The 12,030-nt window shown below is 47.3% G+C and overlaps 2 protein-coding genes across 4 annotated transcripts in view; both read left to right on the forward strand.

The window, feature by feature from the left end:
- MAP1LC3A (microtubule associated protein 1 light chain 3 alpha) overlaps positions 1–12,030 on the forward strand; it is a 52,411-nt gene that overhangs the window by 13,062 nt on the left and 27,319 nt on the right. The window contains exons 3-5 of one of the 3 annotated variants that reach the window (XM_068700953.1): positions 1,128–1,234; positions 1,720–1,780; positions 3,464–3,523. In XM_068700953.1, coding sequence (XP_068557054.1) covers positions 1,128–1,234; positions 1,720–1,780; positions 3,464–3,496 — 201 coding nt within the window. In that variant the 3' untranslated portion in view covers positions 3,497–3,523. Of the gene's footprint in view, positions 1–1,127; positions 1,235–1,719; positions 2,943–3,463; positions 3,524–12,030 lie in introns of those variants that run through there. The other 2 variants (XM_068700951.1, XM_068700952.1) reach the window with 2 other exon arrangements.
- LOC137865451 (uncharacterized) lies at positions 8,902–10,503 on the forward strand (the record flags this gene model as incomplete). Its single annotated transcript, XM_068700537.1, is given in 5 exon segments — positions 8,902–9,075; positions 9,078–9,127; positions 9,129–9,152; positions 9,393–9,570; positions 9,700–10,503. Coding segments are annotated over 5 exon segments (807 nt in total), but the record flags the coding sequence as incomplete, so codon positions are not given.

Raw genomic sequence — 12,030 nt, forward strand, 5'->3', positions numbered from 1 at the left:
GAGAGAGTAGGAGTGGGAATGGGGTGTGCAGGAGACCTTCTGCACTGGGAAGGGATCTGGGTGTTCTTCCACTGCACTTCTGACTGGGTCTGCAGGGACCCCAGAGATGCTCAGTGCTTTTATTTGTGGTCAGGCAGCAGGAGCTGCCTTGCTGCTGCTGACAGAAGCTGGTGTGCCGCCAAATAGTTAAGAGAAAGTCAAATCAAGCAGTATTCCCAAAGGCAAATCCCAGTGTTCCCTGTTCCTTCTGGATCCATGGAGCCATCTTTTGGGCAGCATGATTTATGCATGCTGCTCCGTGAGTGTAGGTGTGGTAAGAACTTTGCCAAGCAAGATCTCTTGAAAGTCAAGGAAGACAGGCTGGGCTGTTCCCTTGGTGGCACTGTGCTGAAGTGCCATGGAAGCCCCCTGCCACCAGACAAATGGCCATGGGTTCTGATGCATTTTGGAGTCAATGTGACTGACTGTTATCATGAGGCAAGGAACTGGCAAAATCCAATCCCGCCTTTTAGAAGGATTGTGTTGGTGTGACTTTGCAGTTATTTATGACAACTTTGCTTATTTGGGAATACCCACAGCTTTTCCTAAACAAGCAGGGTAATGCTGAACTGCAGCAGCTCAGCTTCATGGCACAGAAGGGATGGAAAATGTCTCCTGTTATGCAGAGGCTGTCTGGTCAGGACTGATCAGGTTGAGCAAGCTCCTCTTTCTCTTCCCCCCGTCCTCTCCGCCATGTGTATGGGGAGTTGGGCCCTTAGCTCAGTTTTTGGTAAGTCTGAAAGTGATGTTAAAAATACATTTTGCTGCTATTACAGATCTCCTGCATGTTAGGGGAGGCATCAGTCCACTAGGGCATCCTGTTTCTCAGTCAGCCAGAGCAGTTGATATTTAGTTCACTTATCTTGGATGCTCTCCACTGTTTGGCTGTGGCAGACAGGCTTGGGAATGACTTCTTGCTGAAGAGCTGTCTGCAGCCAACCTGGTGGTCACTGCTTGTGTCCTTTTTTGTTTCTCTGCAGGGAGAAACAAGGAGGGCCTTACCTCAACTTCTCCACTTGTATGACCTTGAGGCTATGGCTTGGGGCACTGTAAACTGAGGCTAACCCTGCTGTTGACTTTCTCCCCAGGTCATCATTGAACGCTATAAAGGGGAGAAACAGCTGCCAGTGCTGGACAAGACCAAGTTCCTTGTCCCAGACCATGTCAACATGAGTGAATTGGTCAAAATAATACGGTGAGTAGGGTGGCCCTGACTGACGTGCTGTGAACACAGAGAAGTGGGGTGAGGGTGAGGCAAAGGCAGCTGCTGAGGGTGAGGATAGAGGACAGAAAAAACACAGCAACATTTTGTTGTAGTATGGACAAGTTATGTGTGTGAGGGATACCCAGCACCTGATGAAGGACTATGACCTCTCCCTTACTTCATGAGCTGACAAAGGGGACTCCGGTTCCCTTCCTTTATCCTTCAGCTCCGATGGAAGAGTCCCCTCTGCTTTGCCCAACGCAGCAGTGTTTGGAGAAAGGAGCTTTGCAGAGCCCCAACTCCTGACACCTTAGAACCCCTAGGAGCTCAGCATGGCTCACTAGCAGCATGTCCTGAGCATATGGGAGGAGGTCCTGGTTGTGCTGGCCCAGTCCTATGTGAACAGCATCGTGGGGGGAGGCAGAACTTGCTCTCACAGTGAGTTGACCCAGGTCCACCTGCCCTTGCCCCTCCAGGCGTCGCTTGCAGCTGAATCCCACCCAGGCTTTCTTCCTGCTGGTGAACCAGCACAGCATGGTGAGTGTGTCCACCCCCATCTCAGAGATCTATGAGCAGGAGAAGGATGAGGATGGCTTCCTCTACATGGTCTATGCTTCCCAGGAGACCTTTGGCTACTGAGGCCTGCCGAGAGGTGGCATGTGGAGACGGATGAACTGTGGTGCACAGGCCCCTGGCCTTGGGAAATGGCACAACCAGGGGCTCGCAAGAGGGGACCTGTGCTGACTTCCTTCCTCTCCCTCCCTCCCCTTCCTTTCACCCTCTCACCAAAGAGGCTCACCGCGTGTATTGGACTCACACAACCCTTCAGCTCTGTGTAGATAGTTCTGTTCCCTCCATGCGCATGCACATGTGTGCGTGTAGACCTATAGACACCCAGGCACACAAATTGGGCCTCAGCTTCCTGTCCCATCCCCTTAGCATAACCCCTGCTGCTCTCACTGTGTGTCTGTGTTTCTAGCCTACTGCCAGAATGGTTTGGCCAGTGGTGGAGAGAGGTGTCCTGGGACACTGAAGAGGACACTGTCACCTTTGCTTTCAGCACAGGGAGAGCTGCCTCCTTCTCCCAGACACTAATAAAGGGCAGGAAGTCTGCAAAAGCAGCAAACAAATGTTATCATTGCTCCTGAGTTTTAATTGATTTTAATTATACCCGTATCAGATTCTTGGTGCTACTGAGTAGATGTAAGTGTCTCTATAGGACTGTGGATAATGTATATTCTTTAGTTGTTTTTGTTTTGTTTTGTTTTGTTTTGTTTTGTTTGAGGGAAAGGTTGGAATAGGGAGAGGGGGTAATTTTTCCTGTTTTCTGTAGGTAAATAAGGCTTTGTTGCACTTTAAGTCATAGTAGATGTCAGAGTGAAATTTACTTTTAATTTATACAGGTTTGCTATATATAGTGCTGCTCCTCTGTTGACAGTTGTACCTAGATTGTATTTGCTTCTTTTTTTTTTTTTTTAAATAGAACTTATTTCCCTTCTCTATGTCTCCCCATTGCATGCAATTTTTCAGTCTCAATGTGGCAGAGTTTGTTCAAGGAATGTAATGATTTGTATTTGCTACATTCCCATTCCTGTTTTGTATGTATTATACCAAAAAATATATACGATAAAATTCCACCCAGTTTAATCTATACAAAGGTACATATATAAATATATATATATAATAAATATAAATTCAAGTTGTGTCTTGTAGGAATGTTCTGTTTCCATCTCATTTGTCTATGCTAACCTGTCCCTCCTATCAGGTAAGAGTGCATGCTCCCCATGTTTGCTACTGCGTTGTATGCCCAGTCCTTGGAGCTGATTAGTCCAAGCTATGGCAAGAGTTGCTGGCTTGGGTTGATGGACTAGGTTAAAGGTAGAAGCTTGGTCTGGAGGACAGAGCACTAGATAGTGATGTGGGAAACATGGTTATCTTTAACCTGTTTGTGACAAAGTTTTAGGTAAGTCTCTTGTGACTGAGTTTACTCATCTGGGGAAAAATGGAGATGGAGGGATTTGCATGGTCTCTGTGTTTTTAAAGGAAGCTGAGCAGTGCTGGAAACCTTCCTGAGTAGTCAGTCAAAAACATTTTCCAGCCAAAGGCAGGAACTGAAGGGCATTTAGCATTTCAGTGTGATTTCCTTCCTTTGCACTGCCTAGCAGAGAAGAGTTTCCCTGAGTTGCAGCTGACAGTTTCATTCATGTCCTTTGCCTACAGGGAACTTTCTGTCCAGGGAGGGTCCCAGTGTAAGGGACAGACTCAGAAGAGCTCACACAGGTGGGTAAATGCTGAAGAAAGACTGTGGGAAGCCAGCTTGAAGCACTGAACCCAGCAGAGTATAGATGAGAACAGTTGCCCACTGCTCCTGGCAGCTGGAGCAGCAATGGGAGCTCACCCCTTGTTAAGCGTCAAACTCAGGTCTTTAAACTCTGGTGCAGAAGCTGAAGCCCTCTCCCACCCATCTCGCTGTGGGATGCGCTCCTGCAGGTGAGGGGGCTGTACCTTGCTTCAGCATTCTCACAGCAGAGTAGTTTCAGGTGAGGTTTTTCCCTCAGGGAACTGGTAAAGGAGTAGCAGACATGGTTAAACACAGTGGGCTGGAGCCCTTGGTGGGGTGGAGCAGTGGAGCTCAGCTGTCTCACTGTGTCCACCACAGTCACCTGGAGATGTGCTGATTCCCTTCACAGCTGTGGCTCTCTGCTGCAAGTGACAGGGAAAGTATGTTTTCAGAAGACAAAACTATGGAAGAAGTAAAACAGCACTGCCAATGTCAGCAGGTCTTGAATGATTTTAGTGCACTTGACTGTATTAAAAGGCGAAGAAAGGTTACTGTTGGGGCAGCTCCCCTTTAGGATAGCCTGGAGATGCTGCTACTCTCTTTCCCTTTTGCCTCCCACATAATATTGCCTTCAAGGTTCAACCACTTCCAGGGTCCCTCCTTTTTTTCAGGCAGTTCATTGCTATTGTCCTTTCCCCCACACTGCCCTTAATTCCTTGTGACTCTTAAATAATGGTAAGTAATAATTTGAGATCATCCTCATAGCTCTGGGAGCACAGGACAGCCCTGTTCTTTCATGCACTGGCATTATCTTATGCACTTCGCTGGGATCAGTGCTGGCCTGTTCAGTTGTTATTAGAATAACTTCAGCTTCTCATAGGTCTCTGGAAATGCCACTGCCTTCCCTATGTCCCACAGGGCAACCTCCTCCTTATGTGGGACATGAAAGCAGATCCTTGCCTTGCCTTGCCTTTCTGCAACCCTTTCACTAGTAAAATTCAGGAAAATCTGCATGTTTGATGCAAGCAACTGCTTGTGCATGAGGAACTGCATGGGCTTTACATAGTCTGATGCCTTTAGGCATTGCTTTAATAGTGAATAATGTTCCTCATGCAAGACTGGCTAAAGGGCTAACCAGAACAGGCCTAGCCAGCCAGCCTGACCCAGAGCTGAGTCAATGAGCCAAGGCAGAGCTTGCAGCACAGATCTGTGCAGGTGCTGGCTGACAACAGATTAGCAAAACATCAGGGTAGGAGGAAGGAGAATTTTCTCTGGAGGCAGTGTGAGGCTGGGGTAAGGCACCCAGCAAGCAAAGATACAAACACAATACTGGTTGTTTTGCTCACAATACAAAAGGGGGTGAAAACCCAGAGATGATCATGACAGTTCTAGAGGACACTTTTAGTCCCCTTTTATGTCATCTGCCTTATCATAGATGTGTGTCTTAATGTCTGTTCCACCTCTAGATTAACACGCTGGTGTGAGACTTTGCACTAGAACATCATTAGTACAATATTTTAAGATAAACCGTAGTGCTGCACTAGTGCTGCAATTTTCTGAATATTACCTTTGACCCGTGAGCAAACCCACCCATAGGACTGGTACAGATGATGTGGTGACTGCTAACAATGTAGGCTGCAGCTGATGATTTGGTAGGCAACACACTGCCTTCTTGTACAATCACAACCTATAATGCTAAGAATTACAATCCAGGGAACCCCTGTTCTTGTTTAACAAATAATACCCTGAGTTGATGGCCATATCAAGTAATGGAAAAATACAATTCACGTGATCTTAAAAAATAGGAAAACTCAGAAATTCATAAAGCTGTGAAAGTGGTAGCTGCCATATGGTTAAAAAAAAAAAGACAGGACACTATGCAATAGGGATGCTTCTTTGCCAAAAGGTGTGAGAGTACAAGGCAAAGGAGTCACAGGAAACAACGCATGCAAGTAGAGTTCTGGGTGTCTCAAGCTCCACTAAACCAGTAGCATTCTGCCCAACTAGAGTGAGTTACGGATGTGAGAGTAGAACAGAAGGCTAGAAAGTGGAAATCTGAGGTGTTAATGTAACATCCAGAGCATGAGTTCGAAAATTGGGAAAACAGATAGAAAACATAATAGCTGGCATGGGTGGTGTGGGGACATTTGGAGTGATTCCATCACCATGAGACTTTGAGCTGTTGACCCACAACCAAAGTTGTAAAAATGCTGATAGCAGCGGGTCTTACGTGACCACTGACTCACAGGGGCAGGGAAGGAAGAAGAGCTGGAAGACAACAGCCTGAGAAACTCCTCCTTCTCCCCTGAGCGCAGTGAAAATGGCTTGGCTGATTTTCTAAATGGTTTAAATAAAGACAACCTCCAGTTAGGAGAAATGGAGAAATGAGCATAAATTAAAACTGCATGAGGTTCTTTTAAATCACGTTACTTAGAGAGCATGTTCACCACCCCCCTCCCCATCTGTATCTGCTGCTGTGACTTGTCCCACCTGCTCCAAGGATTCATGGGCCAGCTCAGAAAGAGCCAGGCCCAGCTGCACAACAGCAGCTCCTATTGCTAACAAAAGCCCAGTGTTGTGAGGGAAGGTGTGATGAGGAGAAAGCCTGCAGAGAGCTAAGGGAGGCACACCTTGGGTGCCCTACCAGCAATGGTAGCCTCACAAACATGCACTCATAACACAGATGGTGTGTTGGCTAGCTGTCAGAAGCCCACCCAGCCAACCTGTCACTCCCCCTCCTCAGAAACACATGGAGAACGCAAGGTGAAAAAAATCACAGGTCAAGATAAAGACAAAGAGATAAATGTCAGTTAACCTGACACACAACACAGCCTTAACCTGGGGAAAACTGACTTAAATTTATTGTCAATTAAAACAGCTTTGGATAGTGACAAACAAAGACAACCATTAAAACACTTTCCCCTTTGTCTTTTACCTGGGTACAAGTTCAGTCATAGAATCACAGAATGGTTTGGGCTGGAAGGGGCCCCAAATCCCATCTAGTTCTAACTCCCTGCCATAGTGATGCCACCCGCTAGATCAGGTTGCACAGGGCCTCATCCAACCTGGCCTTGAACTCCTCCAGGGATGGGGCATCCACATCTTTGGGCAGCCTGTGCCAGGGCCTCACCACCCTCTGAGTGAAGAATTTCCTTCTAACCTCTAGTCTAAATCTCCCCTTTTTTAGTTTAAAACCATTCCCCCTTGTCCTAACATTATCTACATTAGTAGAGTCTGTCTCCATCCTTTTTATAAGAACCCTTCAAGTATGAATGGCCAAAACGAAGTCTCCCCGGAGCCTTCTCCTCTCCAGGCTGAACAACCCCAGTTCTCAGCCTTTCTCCATAGGAGAGATGCTCTAACCCTCTGATCATCTTTGTAGCCCACCTCTGGACTCGCTGTAACTGATCAATGAATCTCTTTGGCACTCTTTGGACCACTATGGTCTTCTTTGGCCCTCTGTTACCCTCAAAGACTCTCCAGGACACAAGGACATTTAATGATTCTTGGACTTTCTAATAGAGACACTCTATGAAAATCACTCTGTGATGCTCTAGGTTGCTCTGTGACACTTGATAACTCTTGAGGATGCTCAGTGACATGCCATGGTTCTCTGTGGCTCTCTGTGACAGTTTAAGAATCCCAAGGACACCGTAGAAGGCTCTGTGACACTGACACGGTGACTTCTTTTACTGTGTGACACTACTATCTTCTATCACACTGTGATGCGCTGTGAAAAATCTCTGACACTATGACACTATGAAACTTTGAATCCAAGAATCTTTGGCAGTATTCCTCTGTGAGACTGTGACATTCTATAACCTATGTGTCTGTGACGCTCGATAACTCTGTCACTCTGAGACACTTGAGGACACTGTGAGTCTCTACGACACATTGAGACTCTGACTGTGGTAGTCTGCGTCTATTACAATCGCTGACACTCTGCAATGGTTTGCCACTTTATCACACTGTGACTGACACACTAAGACACACTAAGACATATATGATTGACTCTCTGACATAAGAACCTATGACAACCCATATCATTGTGACACTCTATGTCTCTTTTTGGGCTCTCCAAGGCTTTCTATGACAATCTTCACAACTTTATGGCACTGTGACACTATGGGATGCTAATGAAACTCTGTGATACTGGCATTCTGTGGTTCCCTTTGACTCTTAATTAACCCCAAAGGTTAATTTCCTGCTTTCTTCCACCAGACTAGCAGTTGCTGCTACAGCTTTAATGCATTCAGGCTATCCTCTGGAAACTGGGCCCAGCAGTTTAAACAAATAAGCCCCTGGTTGCTGCTTATCCCCCAATCCTGGGTCAGTACTCCCAGTGCTGCTCCCCGATCCACAGTAGTGAAGAGATAAAAGGCTTCTTTAATGTGGGAAGAGCTAAGATTGGTGCTCTCATTAAGCTCTGCTTCAATTTTTCTGTTAACTCCTTTTCCTTTTCTGTCCATTCATGTATATAAGGCTCCCCCCCTAATAATTTAAGATACAGCCCTTTTGTTTTCTGAGCATATGCTTCTATCCATAATCGACAATACTGCATTAACCCCTCAAAACTTTCTTAGTTCTTTCTTAGTTTTACAGTAGGGGTAGCTCAACAATTTCCTGAAACCTCTCTGGATTTATTCTTCGTTTTTCCTCAGACACTTAGAAGCTGTAAATACTTGTCTTCTTTTTCTACATATTGTGATTTATTTTTCAATACTTTCAAACTCTGTTTTCCCAGAAAGTGTAATGTTTTGTTATTGGCTTCTTTCACAACTGTTTTGTCCTGTTCTGACAATAAAAGCTCACCTGCATATTGTAACATATACACCCCCTCCAGAGGCTGGAATTGCTCCAAAATCTGTTCAGTGACTCTGTAAACCCTGGAGGTAAAACTGTCCATTGTATTGTTGCCTCCACCCCGTTTCAGTCTTTCCATTCAAAGGCAAATATAGCTTTTCTCTCAGGGTCTGAGCGCACCCCATTAATAACACTGTTATTCCAGTCTAAAAACTTACTATTTGAATGCCCAATCTCGTAATCAAATCCCTTCCCAACAAGTTAGTCCCTGCCTTGGGTACATACAATAATAATGCCCTGTGATTGTTTAATCCCCTAGTCTCAGCATGGTGTCCCCCCAAAATAGCACTGTTATTCCAGTCCCTGCTACCCCCATCACCTTTAGAGTTTCATTAGTTAATTTAAGCCCTGATACTTTATGGGCCAGTAATGACCCAGCTACCCCAGGTTTATGTGGCAAGGGCCACAAGGGTGCCGCTATGTTGCTGGGCCACCAGGTGCAGGGTGGGTGTCAGGAAAAGGGTTTGGTGTTGGGCTGAAGGGGCTATGTGGGCTGATCCAGCTCTGATGGCTGCTACCTGTCCCTGTGTCACGGCTCCCCAGCTCCTCCATCTCTGTGACACTGTGCAATGGAGCCATCCTGGGACACAACCATGGCAGGTGTCAATGTCACAGGGCAGTCATGCTGCTGTACACATCTGGGAACATCAGTGTCCAGCAGAGAGCCCAGCTGGCTGTGAATGTGGCAATATGTTCACTATCATCCAGGTATCCCAAGAAGATGGGGGTGCCTATGCCTGCTGGGAATAAATCTGACCCCAGCAGGTTGGAACCAGGAGGTGTTTTTGGTTTGTTTTCTGTTTCTTACTTCCCTTGCTTGTTAGCAATAGGCAATAAATTTCTTTAATCTCCCTCTAATGAGTCTGTTTTGCCCGTGATTATAATTGTTGAGTGATCTCCCCATCCTTATCTCAACCCTTGAGTCTTTGTTATTGTATTTTCATCCCATTTTCCTTTGAGGAATGAGAGAACAGTTGTGGTGGAGCTCAGCTGCCCACCTGAGTAAAACCACCACATCCAGAGCATTCAGTTTTACTTCTGGAGAGACTGGGAGCTGGTAGGGGTTGTAGAGCCAGGAGGCAGTGTGGCCACCTTTGTGCCAGTCCATGTGATAAGGCAGCATAGAGGCACCTACCATCCCTGGCAAAGTCATACACCTCGGCACAGTCCAGCAGCATATGGCTGAGGGACAGCTCCACGTTCCTGGCATCTTCCTCGTCCTCAGTGCCAGGACACACTGGGTTGGATGGCAGGTCAGAAATTGTGAGTAGGAGGATTTCCCAGCAAGCAGGGGCATGGGAAGTGGAGGTAGATAGGAGCCCTTGGGGGTTCCCTTTGTTCCCTGTCATTTTTTTATCCCTCTTTAGCACAGGAGTTCCCCAGCACGTCCCAGTGTCCACATCTGTTTGCCCTGGGAGCCCCTTGTGTATCCATTTTGTCCTCTTTGGTTCCCTGTTGCCTCCCTGGGAGTCCTTTGCTCTGGGAACTCCCTGGCTCCTCCCAGAGGCCCCCCTTTTTTCACTGGGACCCCAGTGCCAGTGCCTCCGTGCCCTTTAGCTTACACCCAGTACACATGGCTCTGGGAGATGCGGTCCTGATCATGCTGGGGCTGGTTGTGACTGAGGCCATGCAAGGCCACAGGCACACCCCAGGACAGCTGCCCCCACCCCGGGGTGGGACACACTCCCCCTGAACCTCAAGGAGAGGCCACCTGGGGTGGAGGGGCCAGCGTGCACCCAGCACAGAGAGACCCCTTTAACTGGTGTCCTCCCAGCTAGGGCCAGTAACACTAGGATTGATACTAGGATTTTCCTTCAGGTTCTTTATGTTGAAGAAATAAATCAGCCCCTCCCCATTCCGCTGCCTCCCGTGGGATGGGCAGGGACCAGGGTGCCCCAATGGCAGGAGGTGGGGGAGTCCTGGGATGTGTCTTAATAAGCAGTCTCCAGCTGTGCTGACTTCAATTGCTCACATTCATTTATTATTTTAAAACACTGACAAAACACATCACATCACGATCTATATATATAAATTTATTTTTATATAGTTATAAATTTATATATATAAGACCTTTAAACTTCTGTGTACTCAGGACACAAAGTTTGGGATAGCTTCATTGGCTACAACGAAAGTATTTTTGTTATGAAAACACAAAAAAGGGAGGTGCAAATATCAAAAATGCTGAAAAATAAAAACGAGTGCAAAATGAATGAAAGTGCAAAAAGGCTTCATCATAGTCACGCTCTTTCCAAAACATACCCCTCTTTTTCTCCTCCCAAGAAGGAAGGGGTGGATCGGAGGGACAGAGCTGTGCTGCAGCGCTTGGCTATTTCCCTCTCCTGTGCACCAAGGGGTCACCACAAAGAGGTTGAGGACTCAGGAACAGAAGAACAGAAGAGCAGAAGCATACAAGTTGTGTTTCTCTCAAGGCTCCCTCCTCTTCTCCAACTCCTTTCATTCCACTTGAGTCCCCTGACTACCTCTGCAGGAGGCAGCTGTCCTAAGCCATACAAACTTGGTCTCTGGCAAGACAGAAAGCTGCCACCCTCCTTGCTGAGCTTCAGGCTGGCTGCTCTCAGAAATGGAGACCTCAGCCTCGCACCATCACGCTGCATGTTTCCACAAGGAAAATCCCTTCTCAAGAGGATCCAACCATCCCCACCCACCCAGAGCCACTTGTGGAACAGCCACCCCAGAAGATGCCTTGTGCCTGAGGCCAGTGTTTGGTGGGACATCCCACATGGCTCCAGCAGGAACAGGAATGATGGGAGCACAGGCGTGGGGAGCCTCACGAATAGATTTGACTTCAAAAACCCTTCATTGATTTAGAAGCTTTCGCTGTCATCACAGCTCTCAGGAAGGCCCCAGACCTGTGTTGACCCACTTCAGTCCCTGTGTTGACTCCAGCTTCTCAGTGACAGGGCAGTGGATGTTCCTGCAAGGAGTCTCGTTGGACGAAAAGGAAAGGAAATTTTGGTCCTTCTGCCTTGGTCACAGCTGCCCTTGATGCTCCCTGAAGAGGGCCTCCTGGTCAATGCTCTGTGGAGACAGAGGTCTTGCAGGGCCAGGGGTGCAAGCGAACTTTCCTTCTCCTGGCTTCCTTCTTGGGACCAGAGACAACTTCTGCTCATGGAGAATGTGTTGTCTGAGACCCTGGGCTGGGGTCTGCCACCGCCATGGCTTCAGAGACCATCACAATAAAACAGCATCACACCAACAGTGGAGGACATGATATTGTGATTTTCCACCCTGGTACCCACAAACACCCATCCACATGTACACACAATACTTTGGGTTTGGTTTCCTTTTTAAAGGAAACCTTATAAGAGTTAACAGCAAATAGCCCTTGACCATCTACAAACCCTATGACTCTTTCACCTAAAACAACCCAGAAGATTTGTACCCAAAGGGCTGAGAGGAGACAGCCTAAGAGGCTGAAGAACTGGTGTTCAAGCAGCAGACAAGTCTGTGCAGCAGACAAGTTTGTGCAGCCCCTTTCAAGTGGGGCTGGTTTTCCTGACAGCTACTCCCTGGGCAGAGCTCAGACCCCGCAGAGGCTGGGATCCAGCTCTGCAACCAAACCCCACAGCCAAGGGAAAGCCCTTCTGCAGACGAGCAAAGGGAAAGCACCTCTGCAGACCTG

This window comes from Anas acuta, chromosome 16 (assembly GCF_963932015.1).
Source record: "Anas acuta chromosome 16, bAnaAcu1.1, whole genome shotgun sequence".
NCBI lineage: Eukaryota > Metazoa > Chordata > Aves > Anseriformes > Anatidae > Anas > Anas acuta.